The 16,450-nt window shown below is 35.5% G+C and overlaps 1 protein-coding gene across 11 annotated transcripts in view; it reads left to right on the top strand.

The window, feature by feature from the left end:
• Positions 1-16,450, top strand: part of WDFY3 (WD repeat and FYVE domain containing 3) — a 270,532-nt gene that overhangs the window by 178,237 nt on the left and 75,845 nt on the right. For 10 of the 11 annotated variants that reach the window (XR_014264054.1, XM_082463207.1, XM_082463215.1 and 7 more), the window contains 9 exons: positions 298-371; positions 455-616; positions 1,970-2,064; positions 5,409-5,529; positions 5,748-5,965; positions 9,506-9,741; positions 10,936-11,070; positions 13,282-13,461; positions 14,844-15,077. Coding sequence is in view for 10 of the 11 variants with exons in the window: in XM_082463207.1 (XP_082319333.1) it covers positions 298-371; positions 455-616; positions 1,970-2,064; positions 5,409-5,529; positions 5,748-5,965; positions 9,506-9,741; positions 10,936-11,070; positions 13,282-13,461; positions 14,844-15,077 (1,455 nt within the window). In the remaining variant the exon portion in view is untranslated. The remainder of the gene's footprint in view (positions 1-297; positions 372-454; positions 617-1,969; positions 2,065-5,408; positions 5,530-5,747; positions 5,966-9,505; positions 9,742-10,935; positions 11,071-13,281; positions 13,462-14,843; positions 15,078-16,450) is intronic. The other variant, XM_082463209.1, reaches the window with a different exon arrangement.

The raw sequence follows: 16,450 nt of genomic DNA, 5'->3' as shown, positions 1-16,450 counted from the left end.
AGTATTCGCTAATAGTATTCAGTCATTGATTCCAGAGAAATTTTCTATAGATCTTGCCTTTCTAGTTGTTTACTCTAGGAGGGTAATTTCCACAGCAATCATCTCTTTATGAACAGAACCAGAAGTCCTATATACAAGCAGTTTTAAAGGGCTACAATAAATAAAAACTAATAAAGTGGTTATATTCAATTAATTACCTAAGTGAAATAAGTTATATGTGCTGCATTTGCACTTATTGGATTGGGACTTGGGGTATTTTTAACCCTAAATATACCACTGTTCTTTATTTTATTATAGGTCTGGCTCCATGCACCGTATGAACTTCATCTTTCCTTATTTGAACACTTTATTGAATTGCTCACGGAGTCCAGGTATTAGTTGATACCTAAATTGTTAGCTGTTCAGTTATAGAAGAGATACTAGTACAGTGTATAAAATCTTCTTTCTCTTATAGTGAAGCTTCAAAGAATGCCAAGTTAATGAGGGAATTTCAGCTAATCCCAAAGCTACTACTGACTCTTCGAGATATGTCTTTATCCCAGCCTACCATTGCTGCTATTAGTAATGTGCTGAGCTTCTTACTGCAAGGTTTTCCCAACAGCAATGATCTGCTCAGGTAGTGAAAACTTCTGTATTTGTTTGTTTGTTAACTAAAAGTACCAATGAGGTTAAGATGATTGAGATGAACGTAATTGGTTCCTATGCCTAGGTAACACGTGTAAAGTTAATACAATTCAAGATATTTGTAAGGCATGGAAAACATGAATGTATCTTGCAAAGCCAGTTGTTGCCACTAGGAATAATAGAATTCTGGTGAGAAAAGTTGTTAAAATTAGCCCAGTGAGGCTGATTGTCCTGGACATAAAAATGTTCAGTGTAGGAATTCTTGGTCCACAGCCCTCTTCCCCAAGCCTTGCTACTTCTCAGGTATATGTGCAGAAGCACATATGCACATGCACGTACACCCAAAGCGGACATGCCATGTCTTTTGTATTTGTTCTCTATCACCCAAACTGATGGTGGTATTTTATTGTTGTATATTCAGACCTTTTATATGAGTATTATTTTGCTGCCAGTGTGAAATATGGCTTAAGACATATTTATGGAGTGTATGTAGAACTGTTCTAATGGGCACGTGATAATTCTCATCTTGACTGAAAATGGAAGTTAAAAAACTACCTAAGATATTTTCCAAGTAGAGAACTGCTTAAATTAGACTTAATCACTGCTTGTCATGTAATTGTTCAGGTATCACAGGTGAAATCACACATTATTGCTAGAGTATTCCCAGTAAACTAATCTCTAATTGGTGTAGCATATAAATCACTCACTTTATATACAGTTATCTTGAAAGCATTTTTTTTAACTTGGTGACAGATTTAAAACTGGAATTTAAAAATTATTTTGGAGCTTGTCATTATTATTAACAATATTTATTTAGGTCTTATCCTGGTGTTATGATGATCACTTTGCTGAAATTATCACTGAAACCTATCAAGGCTTTTATTTTTCTCTACATTACAAATTAAGAAATTAAAGCCCAGAGAGGTTAAGCTACTTGCCCCAAGTAACATGATTAAAAACTGTTAGAGCTAGGATTTTAATCTTACCTGTGTTTCCAAAACCCAAGTACTTAACTACTAGGCTACAGTAGATCCATATAGATAATGTTAGGACATTTTAATTTGGATCATACCATTGGGTTTTTGAAATTTGGATTAGTGCATTAAAGGACTCATATTTCTGATGAAGTATATTTTTCCCTATACGTATTTTAAAACGTTATAGCATATATAATGTTAACTGCAACAGTTTGAGGGGAAGCAAATGAAATACAATCAAAGATTAGTTAAAATAAGAAGTACTATTTTGGTTTCCATTTCTTTGCTTTTTGTTTCTTAGTGTTTTGTTGTTTGTTTCGGAGAGAGAAAAAATAAAATCTATAACCTCTTTTTTCTTGTATTTAAAGGTTTGGCCAGTTTATTTCTTCTACTTTACCAACCTTTGCAGTTTGTGAGAAATTTGTAGTTATGGAAATAAACCATGAAGAGAAACCTGACACTGGTGAGTCAATTTTGGAGCTTGGAACCTAATTACTATACCCTGTTTTCTTCTGACACAAGTTAGACCTGAATTATATGTGACACTATTATATTACTTTTCTCCTTACATTACTTTTTTTGGTCTTTCACAGATGTATTTGTCTTAGACCAAGCCTCTACAGTATGCAGAAGTACAGAATTACCTACAAATTGAATAGGGTGTGAATTTATTTTAAAAATAAAACCTTTCCTATTTTTACAGGATTTATAGCAATGTTCCTTTAAATAATAAACTCTTCCAGTTAATTTTTGAACATTATTTTTTTTAATTTATGTAAAACTCTTCAGAAACATCGATTCTTGCTAAAGTGAATTGTATCTATATTGCAGTTATTTTTATTTCCCTGTTAAATATTTAATAGTTATTGAGGGAAAGAACATTTTACTAGAATCACTTTATGTAAGTGTAGAATAAAATTTTCTTAAGTTGTAGTTCCTGGGCCCATGACAACCACTTTTTAAAAAAAAAAAAACTTTCCTCCCTTGAGGCATATTTTTCTCTTGTTAGAATGTATTTTTCCGGTTGTGTATTCTAGAACAGGAGATTTGCTTGGAAAACATCAAAAGGACCTTTAGATTAACCTGTAATTAAATTCACAATATTTTATATTTGTTCAGCATTATTTACATTATTATCCTGTTACATTATTCCCAAATTATGTCACATAAATGATTTCCTTTAAAACTCTTACGACCCTATCCATCTGGGCGTTCTCTTCCACGTTGGCTGTGTCAGTCAGAGCACAGCCTCTCTGGTGCTTCATGAATAAGAAGAGAAAGTGGTGTAATTATGTTTCTCAAAGGAGAAACAGAGATTTGAGAGGCTGACTTCTACAAATCATAGAGCAGAATATAAGGCCAGTAACCACTTACTTCCTACCATTTGGAAGAATGTTGATACTTCTTTGGTGAAGCAAATTAGCAGTGGGTGAGAAGCATATAAATCAAATCAATGGATAACACTTATTTAGTGCTTAATATTTGCCAGGCACTGTTAAGTGCTCTATATAATCTTATAACAGTCCTGTGAAATTGGTCCTGTTGTTATCACAGTTTTACAAAAAGTGAGGCCACTGAGACCCAGAAAGTTTAAGAGAAACGTACCTGAGATCATACCACTGCATTTGAACTCAGGTAGTCCAAACCAACATTCTAAGCTTTTAACCACTGCACTATTCTACCATATACAAAGATTATTTCTAAGTTCTGAATTAATATAAGGCAAGTAAATAGGAATTAAAAAGGGAAGTCCTGGGACTTCCCCAGCAGTCCAGTGGTTAAGACTCCACACTTCCACTGCAGGGGGCTTGGGTTCGATCCCTGGTCGGGGAACTAAGATCCTACATGCCGTGCCATGCTGCCAAAAAAAAAAAAAAAAGGAAAGTCCTTTTAAAATCTTTAGAACTGTATAACATGTTTATTTCAAGTATAAAAAATATATATAGGAAAAATATTTCTCTAGTCTCCGTATTTCTTGCTGGCCATTGAATTCAGTAACTACAACTAGTGCTGTAAACTTTTTTTGACAAGAGCACAGTAGCAGGGATGTATAAATTAGGAAAATTTTCTCTTGATCTGCCAAGTTGATTAGACTAGTCTTCTCCTCATCAATTTATTGCCATTTGAAAGAATAGAGAAAGTCAGAAGCATATTGCTGGTCTTGTTAGTATATGACCTTGATTGTTTAATTGGGTGGACTGGACCGTCTTAACTATAATGGGATGTTCCAAAAAATTAAAACCATAGTTTTTTCTTTCATGTAGCTTACATAGTATTCAGGATACACCTACCAAAAAAATGGCTTAAATAATGCTGAACTGTGATATAATAATTAATGCAAAATAAAATAAGTTGCATGAAAGGACAGTGCAATGTGGAGTAAAGCATCAGTTCGAATGGAAAGAAGATAACCTGGAAATTTCTTTCAGAGTTAATTGTTTTTTTTGTTTTGTTTGTTTTTAATTTTTTTTTTTAATTTTTTTTATTTTTGGCTGTGTTGGGTCTTCGTTGCTGTGCGCGGGCTTTCTCTAGTTGCGGCGAGCAGGGGCTACTCTTTGCTGCAGTGCACGGGCTTCTCTTGTTGTGGAGCATGGGCTCTTGGCGTGTGGGTTTCAGTAGTTGTGGCACGTGGGCTCAGTAGTTGTGGCACGTGGGCTCTAGAGCACAGGCTCAGTAGTTGTGGTGCACTGGCTTAGTTGCTCTGCGGCATGTGGGATCTTCCCGGACCAGGGCTTGAACCCGTGTCCCCTGCATTGGCAGGCGGATTTTTAACCACTGCACCACCAGGGAAGTCCCAGAGTTAATTGTTTTAAACTGTATTTGAAAATTAGCGGGAAATAACTGACAGTGAAAAAAATAGGCATAAAAACTAAGGAGAATTCTTAATTTCTATGTGGATTGTCATTTTATTAGAAGGAAGTAATTCGTTTGTCAATTTAGGTTGTCCATTCCATTTGTCAACAAGGCAATTTGTAAATTACCAGTCCTGTGCCTGTTAGCGGGAGGGAATCTTGAGTTCCCCTTGGTAAGCTTAAAGCACCCTTCCCAATGATTAAGGCACTAAGTTAGCATTTTAAAAGATACTATTTAAAGGTAAAAATAGTCCCTTGCCCAAACAAGTAAAAGCATATAATCATGGTCATTAAACTTTAGCCTGAGCTTCAATTGTAGAATAAAGGAAAGAAAGCATGTGGATTGTGACTTATTAACCCAGAGCTCTTAGTGGCAGAGGTGGGCCTGCAACGCTAGGCCATTGATCCCAGTCCCTTGTGCTTCCAGTACTATCCATTGAGAACCGTAAGCTTCTGTCTTCCTTCCTTTCCTCCCCAAGTTCTCCTGTGTATTTGTGTGCCTTTCCCTCTCGTCTGTGCTATTTAATTCTCACTTTACTTTATGTATTATAATTATTGAATAATTTATGCTTTCTCTTTTCATTTTTAAATCTGGAAATTTTAACCATTTAAGTCCTTCAAAAAGACTAGAAATTAAGGGTTTGCATTGTTATTTTTGTTCATCTGATCCTCGTTTGATTACTTTACCCCTGTTGGTAGGAGAAGGGAATATTAATATAAAAAAGGGTTCACAGTCTTTATTATCACTTTTTTAGATAATGTCTTAAGTAAATGAACAGTTTTCAGATTCTAAAGAGAAATGTTAGACCCTTTTTCTTGTTCACTTGAGTGGAAAGTACTCTTAGAGAAAATGTTTTCTGAAAGATGTGTTTCAGTGAGATTTCCTAGAACAGTGTTGGATGTTTTATCCTAGTTTATCAGCTAGGGCAATTTAATGTATTTATTTTCATTGTAGGAACTGAAGAAGAGTTTGGAGGTCTTGTATCTGCCAATCTTATACTTTTGAGGAACAGACTTCTAGATATTTTACTAAAACTGGTTTACACATCTAAAGAAAAGACAAGCATTAATTTGCAGTAAGTAAAATCTTTTGAGCATTGATGGTAATAGTTGCTACTACTAGTTAATTCATAGTAGACAAAAGAAAGATTTGCCACTGACTTTTAATAGATTTTTTTTTAAACCCTGAAGTTTATCGTATCTCAAGAATGAAACTAGTCTTATTTCTTTTTATTTGAAATCATAATCCTTTAAATCAATGTTTGTTTTGTTTAATCCATCTATCTTTGTATAGAGCTTGTGAAGAGCTGGTCAGGACGCTGGGTTTTGACTGGATTATGATGTTTATGGAAGAACACTTGCATTCCACCACAGTTACGGCAGCCATGAGGATTCTTGTCGTCCTACTGAGTAATCAGTCTATTCTCATCAAGTTCAAGGAAGGACTCAGTGGTGGAGGGTGGCTGGAACAGACAGATTCTGTCTTAACCAATAAGATCGGAACTGTATTAGGTATGGGACTTTTACAGTCGGCTGCTTTGAAATAAGCTGTTGTGTTTTGTTTTTAAATCTTATGTAAGCTTATACTCTTCAGTTTATCTAACAGCCATTGAGTCATGAATTTTAATTAATGATAGAGTAAAAAGCATAAAAAGTTTCAAATTTGGCTTTTTTAATTGCAAATCAAACTGAAGTGAGAGACAGGATAATAAGATGTGAAAACTCAAGTAAATTCCTTATGATTTCTTTCTGTTTTATAGTCCCCTTTCTGATCTATAAATAACTTGCAAATTATCAGAACTGAATTAATAATAATAATATTTTGAGTGTTTACTCTGTACCAGTTACAAACACTTTTCAGTTTCACAGTAACTTATTTCATTTTCACAGTAACACTATGATATATAAATACCCATTTTACAGATGAGAAAGTCAAGGCATAGTGGTGAAGTCACTTGTCAGCTAAGAAGTGTCAAAATCTGAATCCAGGTCACTCACTCCAAAACCCATGCTTTTAATAGTTATGTTATACTGCCACACAAAGATTTAAGCTCATGGAAGTTTCAGCCAAAGCTCCTTATTCTCTGCTCACTGGTTCTATGCTGTTTTCAACACGGAACTGAGCATTTAAACAATATTAGAAAATTACAGTTTCCTGTGTTAGATTTATTTGAACTGGTATATATTTCTGTTCATATTAATGATCTTATTTTGGAAAATATATATTTAAGATAATGTTTTTATTGAAAATTATAGTCATTCAGTTCTTAAAGTATTTAAAAAATATATTTGTCTTTATAACATTAAAATCATATATAATTGTGTTCTGCAGTAGCATTAAGAATAACTATTTACCCTATCAGGTGGAGAAATTAGGGATCAGAATTTAACATGTTATTTATCTGTTAAAAAAAAAAATGTTCAAGTATCAATGCCTAGGTGCAGCCTGCACTACTTTGTCAAATGTTAAAGCAAATGGTAGGAAGACAGAGCTTACACCATAGGATTATTTTGTTATTTCACATGTGAAAAACGTCTCAAGGAACTTTGTGATGAAGAAAGAAATTCACTGTGAAATGTTTTCTCAAGAAAATTGTCTGCTTTAAAATAATGCATTTTAAATTATTATCATTATAGAGACTTTTATGATCTGAAAAATAGATTGCTGTTTGCATTGACTCTGGGAGAAACATATAGCCAACAAGTGTCATAAACAGTTTCGTAGCAAGAAATTTAGCTTTTTGACCTTAATAGTAGCTAGTAGCTACTAAGAGAATAAACAGTGAAAGGCACAATTCAGCGTGAGTTCGGAGAATGTAAGAGTTTTAAATGCTAATTGACAGCACTGCTTCTCACTGAAGGCCAAAATAATACCTGAGTTTCACCTAGGACTTTGCAGTTTGCAAAATTATTTAACATATGTCACCTCACTTGCCTTCAGGATTCCAGACACGGGTGTATGTATTTTATGGTATATAAGTTATATATTATAGGAAATAAACCTAATGAGTATACATTAAGAATTAATTTCTCTCTAATTAGGAAAATAATACTGTTAAATATATAAGGTTCCTGCGTCAGACAGTAATATGTCTGAGTATCTGTCTTCTGACAGTCAGTTCTGTCCTTTTTTTCTGTCCTACATCACTTCAGTAATATCAGGAAAAGGTGCTTTTAACTTATCTGACCTACCTGACTTCATGTCTTAGAATTTATTTGTGCTTCATTGATACCTGCTTGTACATTGCATATGCTGCTTTGGTTCTAAAAGAGAAATCTAGGTATTTAAGTTTAATTTAAATTTGATTCAATTTAATATAATTTTCCCTGAATATCTATCTGATACATACATACTTGTGTATATATATATGGATGTATATCTATATCTACGTATATATAGATATATCATCTCATTTGATTCTATTTCTCTTTGATCTGATGAACAACCTAAAGTTTTTGAATGTTTTATTCATATTTGTTAGTTTTTTGTCAGATTTTTCTTTATAAAAATACCTTCCATGTAGCTGTAACTTGAATCTAAATTAATGCTTAATTGCTAATAACATATTAGATATTCCTTAAGATCAATTATGTGGTGGAAATAGAGTGTGAAAATTTGGAAAGGAAAATAAATGCTAGTATTGGTTTTCACTTAGGACATATAGTTTGATCAAAATTTCTTTTCCTACTTAATGTATAAAATACCACTTTATGTTTTTTGATTTCTTAAGGCTCAGACTTTTTTATATTCATGATTTCATTTAGAATTTACTACAAACAAAAATCACCCAGCATCCTAATGCAGCCAGTTTTTCAGAAATGTGGCAATGTCATTGAGAAGGCCAACGGAGACAGTATAGCTTTACAGGCTCCAAGTCCTACTGCCACCACTCATTAACTTTATGACTTTGAACAAATCGCATATTTTCTACATTATAAAAAGGATAATAGCAGTTTCTTACTCACATGCTCATTGTCTAAGAAATGAGATGATACATGAAAGAGGTTGGTAATTTGCTGTCCAATTTTTTGTTAATTAGAAGAGCATGCTGTAGAAGATTAATTCATATCACACTGAGCAACTGATTTGGATGAACTATTTAAAAACCCACCTAGATACAAATTTCTCTTTCATTATTTTAAGTAGTAACAAGTATGTGCTTACTTCATCTTAGAAAAAAGAACTTGGAAAAAAATGTGAATATTCATTTGAAATAAAAATTGTTTCAGAGTAAAAGTCCATCTTTCATCTTGCTGTTTGCAAAAGTTTTCCATTGAATCTCTAGCCAACATTTCTTCTGTACTGAGCACTGTACTAGGTTTGGGGTGGCAAAAGAAATAGATGTTTGAGTTGTTTCCCAAAGTTAGTTATGTAACGGAGGAAACAGGATTGATAGAAAGGCTGGTGCTATTAGCCACATTAATAAGCAGTGATCATCTCCTGGTAGAGCTGTGGTTCTAGAACGGACTTTGGATGTTCAGATAACCACAGTGACAGTGGGTTCAGACTTGCTATCGCACTGCCAGACAGCTTTCCAGCAGAGTTACAGATCATGTTGTGAGGAAAGATTATTTTGCATATTCATTTTGTCTTGTCTCTTGATTCATAGATCATTTAAGGTTATTAGTTTATCATGATTTTCAGGACAAATGAAATATACTAACTATATTTTGGTGCATTTTTAAGTTACATTTTTTGGTAGCATCCTAAATTCTGGCTGTTTTGAATATTACTTTCTTCTTAGGGAAATGTTAGAGCTCTTTGGAGGTCATTTTTTTAATGAGTAGAATTTATATTACCTCTTGTATCTGACTGCCTCAGCTATGTTTTGAGACCTGTATCCTAATAGACAGGCTTGCCAAAGTCACAGAGATAGTAAAGTAAAACTTTTGACTGAAAGATTAATTCAACAGTTGAGTAGTTAATTACTTATATTAATGTGAATGTTCTGGATGGAAATGTCACATACGCTGAATTACTCCTTTCTGTGTTAATGTAGCATGGTAATCGATTATTAATTTTGTCCTTATCGTTATTTCCTCTTCTCTCAGGATTCAACGTGGGCAGGAGTGCTGGTGGGAGATCGACTGTCAGGGAGATTAACCGGGATGCCTGTCATTTTCCTGGTTTTCCGGTTCTTCAGTCATTCCTTCCTAAACACACTAATGTCCCTGCCCTCTATTTTCTCCTCATGGCATTGTTTCTGCAGCAGCCAGTTAGTGAGCTGCCTGAGAACCTGCAGGTCAGTGTGCCTGTCATCAGCAGCCGATGTAAGCAGGGTTGCCAGGTAGGAATTATCTAGTAGAGTGTAAGTGTAATTACATTTGTCAGAAAGTCACCGCAGGGTCATGGGTTAATCACATTAAAACCAACCGGTTCCATCCCTTTCTCACGTTTGGGATTTGATTTGGAACATAAAAATCGGAAAGTACCATAGAAAATTTTCCCAAAAAGAAGTCCTTTGTACCTATTTGGTCTTTTTCTCTTTATGGTTACTCTATATGATTATATATGCGTGAAGACTTTGGATGATATTTTAATGGTGATCAAAAGAATTCTTCTGAGTAACGTGATTTTATCCAGAAATATAATTTCTGTAGAATTAAAAATGGAATAGTGTACATACCATAAATTGGGTGGGTATGGAAGGATTCTTAGTACAAGTCTGATTAGAAAAATGTTTTTAAATTCTTAATGATAGATCATGTCCACGTTAGGAAAACAGTAAGGCTTTACCTGGTTTCTAATCTGAGACTATCATGGATATCTCTATATAGTTCATGTTTGTGGCACTGCAAAGACATAGGAATTTAGTTTTAAACTCAGTTATACTTCCATAATAATGCCAAAATGCTATTCAAATCAACTCTAGTCATTGACAAAACCTTTTAAATGAGAACGCTGAGTCTGTACCCTTACATTAAGTCACAGTACAGATTCATGCTTAGCAGAGTTTGGTTGGTTATGTAATTTTCAAAATAAGCATGACACCATAGTCATAAAGTGTTATATAAAACTACTATGAATAAATCTCCTCAAACTGATTTTTATTTTGTCAAATCTTCATCTGTATGTAACCTAAAAGTGAATTAGAACATTGCTGAGAGCGGGGGAAAGAGTAAGTTCAATGTGCTTTTTAAAAAGATCCTGCTTAAAACCATCAGTTCTTTAATTTCATCGCCTAGCTAATTAGCAAGTATTTTATTTTTGTTTGTTTTCCTTAGGAAAAAAAAAAAGAAAATGATGTTTTTAACATAGATACCTAAGACAGGATGGTACATAATATTCACTTTGTCTTGTAAATGTAAAAATGAGTTTTAAAATATAGGAGGGAGGAGTGCTAGGTCTCTATCTCTTTGTCATTGCTCACTTTGGAAAAAACTAATTAATTTCAAAGAAATTTTAGAATATTAGAACTTTTGAGGGTCTCTACTGAAAAAAATTGGCAATGGCTAATCTTTATTCACTTTCACCTCTGCAGTTTGATTTAGATTCCATTTGGACATTTATCTTTGGAGTGCCTGCCTCCAGTGGAACTGTGGTCTCTTCTATCCATAACGTATGCACAGAAGCTGCTTTTTTATTATTGGGAATGCTCCGCAGCATGTTGAATTCAGTAAGTTCCCTGAGATACTGATACCTGTCGGTAGTTCCTCCTGCCTGTGATATTTTTTAAAATAGAAGAATCCTTTGCTGTCATAACTCTTTATTTACTACGTAGTCTCTGGAACCTCAGCCTCTGTGTTTTGTTATCTTTAGTGTAAGGAAAGACCACACAGTTGTTAAGATCCTGAGCTCGGGAGCTGGGCTCAAAGTCCCAACTCTGGTACTTCAGACATACTAACCTCATGTGCGTCAGTTTCCTTAGGTATAAAATGCTGGTGATAATAGAATTTATCTCTTAGGACTGTCATGAGGAGGTATGAGTTAGTATATACACAAAGCACTTACAGGAGTGCCTGGTGTAGAGTTAGCACTTCATAAGTGTTAACTGATGCTGTTAGCGCTATGAAATACATATTTCAATGTATAAGTGTATATAACGAAAATATATTGTAATGTATGTCATTGCAATATGCTGTTTGCACTTTTAAAATCACTCTCATTTAGAGATTTAAAATGTTATCAGTGCAAGTTTTATTTTGTATTTGTTTTTATGTTTTCTATTCTAATTATTTCTAACTTAGATATGAAAAATTGAAAGAGTAAATGACAAAATGTATGTTCCTACCTTTCTTACAGGGATACCGTGAATAATGATTTAATTTGTTTACACGATTTAGGATCACATTGTAAGAGGAATTATTAACTAGACTCTTTGGATTACAAGTACCTGATAAATCTGATTTTAGTCAAAACTATTCTTATGCCATCTAAGAAAAGAACGTTACTATTAAATGTGTTAATTTAGAATGCTTTGGGATTCTTGTTTTGGTTTTTATTCATAAACAATTATAAAAATCTCAGCTGAAAAAGAAGCCACTCTCTGGGCAAGTATCAGAAGATAAGCATTGTTGAAATATATTCTTTTTTTGTTACTCTTTTGTCATCATCATCACTGTTATTGTTTTAAGGAAAAACAACTCCTATGTGTCCACTTTATTCAGTATTCTACTACAACGCTACTTTACTTTTGACTCTTCTGGTCACCAAGTATGTGGAAGGTTTCGCCACACTAGCTGGGTGTTCGACAGTTCAATTCAGTTCTGACACTATCTACTGGGAGGCAGCATCGGGTACCACAGGTTAAGGGCTCAGTCTCACAAGATACCCCTCCCCCCACCAACCCTGCCCCACTTCAAATACCAGTCACAAGTCGAGGTAGTTACCTGTGTTTCTGACTCACCAGTTACAAATTTCACGTTCCCGTGACTGAGGAAAACATTTTACTTCCTAGGTTACCAGTTTATTATAAAAGGACGTATCTCAGGAACAACCAGATGGAAGAGATGCATAGGGCGGGGTGGGAAGGGACACGGAGCCTCCACGCTCTCTCCGTCCTGCCACTCTCCCAGCACCTCCACGTGTTCATCAGTCCAGAAGCTTTCTGAACCCCGTGTTTTTTATTTTTATGGCGCCTTCATTATACAGGCATGATTAATTAAATCACTGGTCACTGGTGATTGAACCTGGTCTCCAGCCCCTCTTCGTCCCTGGGGGCTGTGGGGAGCAGGTTCGGTTCACTTCCAGCCCTCTACTCCCATGGTTGGTTCCCCTGGCAAGACAGCCCATCAACATAAACTCAAGTGTGGTGGAAAGCGGCGTGTTATGATTAACAAAAAGACACATTTATGGCTCTTTTATCACTTAGGAAATGCCAAGGGTTTTAGGATCTCTGTGCCTGAAATGGGACAAAGACTAAATATATATTTCTTATTATAAATCACAATATCACAGTTGCATAATGGTTAAGAGCACTATTCTCATTGTTTATATGACAGTACGAGGCTCAGAAAGGTCAGGTAACTTCCCCATTTTTATCTTAATCCTAACTCTCTGGTGTGATGGAGGATGGGGCAACTTTGATGGGAATAGAGCCACTACTGGCTCCAGCCATACTCATGTTGGTAACGATGAATAATCAAAACCATTGATCCAGTTACTGAGCTGTGAGTACTCAAATGAATAGAAAAACATCCTGTCAGTTTCTAGGGGTATCACCTTTGTTTTAGCTTATTTCTAGATTTGTTGGCCTGTGTGTTTGCTCCTGTGTGTGGTTTACAAGAGTTCTGGACCATCAATTTATCCAGTTTTAGAAGAGTAGTGAGTAACTTTTAGTAGTGTCAGTTTTTCTAACATGTTATTTCCTCTCTTGTCCCCATGACAGCCTTGGCAGTCAGAAGAAGAGGGATCTTGGCTCCGGGAATATCCTGTGACCCTGATGCAGTTCTTTAGATACTTGTACCACAACGTCCCAGACCTGGCCTCCATGTGGATGAGCCCCGACTTCCTGTGTGCATTAGCAGCCACGGTCTTCCCCTTCAACATTCGCCCTTACTCAGAGATGGTAGGAAAGGGGGAGGAAAATATCAAAACTGGAATTAGTCTGCTCCAATGGTTAGCAGATTTTTTTGGCCAATCTTTTAAGCTTCTCACCAAGTTACAGTTTCATAACTTTCTGCTTCATCTCTTACGTCATTATCTGGTATCTGGCTCCCCACACTCTCCTTCTGCTTTCCCTTAAAATAACAGTGAATTCTACTTCCTGTTTTCGTTTACCATATTCTTGTAAGTCCCTCATTAGTGAATTCCCTCTTCGTGTAGTTGTTGATCCATTTCTTATTATATGTAATGATAGCTGTATAGTTGTGAAATCAGGTTACAGAACTCTAGTCAGACCAAACTTATTTCCACTTCATTTGTCTCAGGAATTAGGCATCTCCTGGATTTAGTCTTTACAAATTAATTACAGGATTGATTGTCTTTATAAGAAATGACATGTATGTTTGTCCTTTCTGTTCAACTTTTTCTATTTTGTTCAACAGTTATTTTTCATATTTTGCACTAACTTAAGAGAAAGTTATTAGACTATAATCATATGTAGTATAAATACTTCTTTTGTCCTTTAAAACGAACCCAAAAGACAGTTATTCTTCCATAGAACTTCAGAATTTCATGATGTTTTGTCTTACTTCTACCACTTACTCGAGAGCCTAGAATAAGGTATCTTCTTCATACTAATTTTTCTTCATGTATAATGGTGAAATACTCGTTCTAAAATTGTGGCGATTTTTAGGACAAAGGCAAGTATAGCACGTGACCTTAACACCATGGCTTGTTTATAATTTTAGAATCCACATTTTTGGTAAAAAAAGGATTTTAGTAATATTTCAATGTTTTTTCCTTGTCGGCATCTTGTAATCTGTCTTCTAATCCTTTCTTTTTCTGTTGGCTCAAACTTGGTACTAGTTTTGTTGTTGTTTTGTATTGTTTATTTATTTGGGTTTTTTTTTTTTACCTACAAAAATGGGTCAGCCCTTGGGTGCAGTCATTATGCCAGATCTTTATCTGAAAGTCTATAACACTTGACTTCTCAGTAGGTATGTTTTAAATATGCAAATATAGTCATTCTCATTTTATTATTTCATTTATTTCAAGTTCAGTTATCCACAGTAAAGATAAAATTCAACATAAAGCAGTTTATATGGTTAGTGGCCAGTGAGTAGCTTAATATTAGAAAGAGCATGTGTTGAGTAATCGTGACATGTGCCCGATTACCACCCTGAAAAGAAAAAATAAGTAAAGCAAAGTGAACGATGTAATGCACTGAATAGCTTAATAGGAGGTAAACACTGAACAAAAATACTGTTGCTTCTACAATTTGGTGGAAGTAAAAATATCAAATGAAATTGAATGTGACTAGGATATATTTCCACTTGATTTTATTAGGTGACTGATCTCGATGATGAAGTTGGATCTCCAGCGGAAGAGTTTAAAGCCTTTGCAGCAGACACAGGGATGAACAGAAGCCAATCAGAGTACTGCAACGTGGGCGTCAAGACATACCTGACCAATCACCCAGCTAAAAAGTTTGTTTTTGACTTCATGCGGGTCTTAATAATAGACAACCTCTGTCTTACCCCTGCCAGCAAGCAGACTCCACTAATTGATCTTTTGTTGGAGGTAAAGACAAAGAAATGCATTTACATCTCTTTCAAATTGTTTTTATAATGAGAGCATTAATAACCAAGCAAGTTTTATGCCACATATCTTTCAGATTTCTAATTCTTTTGGGTTGTAAAGGCAGAACATATCATGGGCTATGGGAATTTTTTATCACAAATGTGCTAATATATGCCCTATCGATTTGTTTCTCTTCTTTCTATTCCTCTTGACATGTCCTTAATTTAGTCCTTTATCACCCTTCCCCTGGATAGACCAGGAATTGACAAACTTTTTCTGTAAAGGGCCAAATAGTAAATATTTTCAGCCTTGTGGGCTGTACAGTCTCTCACAACTACTTCACTCTGCCATTGCAATGAGAAAGCAGCCACAGACAATACATAAACGAGTGAGTGTGGCCGTGTTCCAGTACAACTTTATGTACCGTAACAACTATAAGCTGAATTTGGCCCATGAACCTTAGTGTTCTAGCTCCTTCCCTAGTCATTTACAGCAGCATTGTCTCCTTAGCTTATAACTCCCTACTTCAGTCCCTCTTATTTATCACTTCCGGTATTGCTTTTAGTGTCCTGTGGGGCTTAAGGCGTGGTGCATTGCACATAATAGGTGCTCAATATGCCCTTACTGAATTTTCCCCAAGGCAGCAAACTTGTAGGTTGCTTGGTATCTTAGCTCAGGCTCCTGTAACAAAATACCGTAGACTGGGTGGCTTCAGTAGCAGATAGTCATTTCTCACAGTTCTGGAGACTGAGAAGTCTGACGTCAGGATGCCAGCTTGGTCAGGTTGTGGTGAGGGCCCTCTTCCTGGCTTGCAGATGGCTGCCTTGCTCTCACATGGCAGAGAAAGAGCTCAGGTGGTAATTCCTCTTCTTATAAGGGCATGAATCCCCTCCTGTGGACTCCCCATGACCTCATCTAAACCTAATTACCTCCAGAAAGCTCCACCTCTCTAATACCATCACATTGAGGGTTAGGGCTTAATTTATGAATTTTGCGGGGGGACACAAACATTTAGTCCATTGCACTTGCTAATTCTCCTGATAAGTGATAAGAACTAGCTGATGCATCAGAAAACAAACCCTAAAGTGGTCACACTGCTGGCTCTAGAAATTGACAATCCCTGAAAACCAAATGTTCACCTAGAAAAATCTCAAGAAAAAATAAAAGATCATTGAAGGGGATCTAATATATAATTAGTTGCCTATACATTCATTCTTTTGGCCAATTCATATAAATAGGGTCAAGCAGTACATGCCAGAGCTCTGAAAATAATGTTTCACGAAAGATTCAATCAGTGTAAAAGACTAACTGCTTCTCTCTGTGAGGAGCTTCCCACATGCCGCCCTCAGCAGTTTGACAACTGAACCTGCACT

The sequence above is a fragment of the Balaenoptera physalus genome (genome assembly GCF_965194825.1).
Source record: "Balaenoptera physalus genome assembly, chromosome: 5".
Lineage (NCBI taxonomy): Eukaryota > Metazoa > Chordata > Mammalia > Artiodactyla > Balaenopteridae > Balaenoptera > Balaenoptera physalus.
Note: the sequence above shows the minus strand (reverse complement) of the source record. Positions and strands in the feature narration are given on the sequence as shown.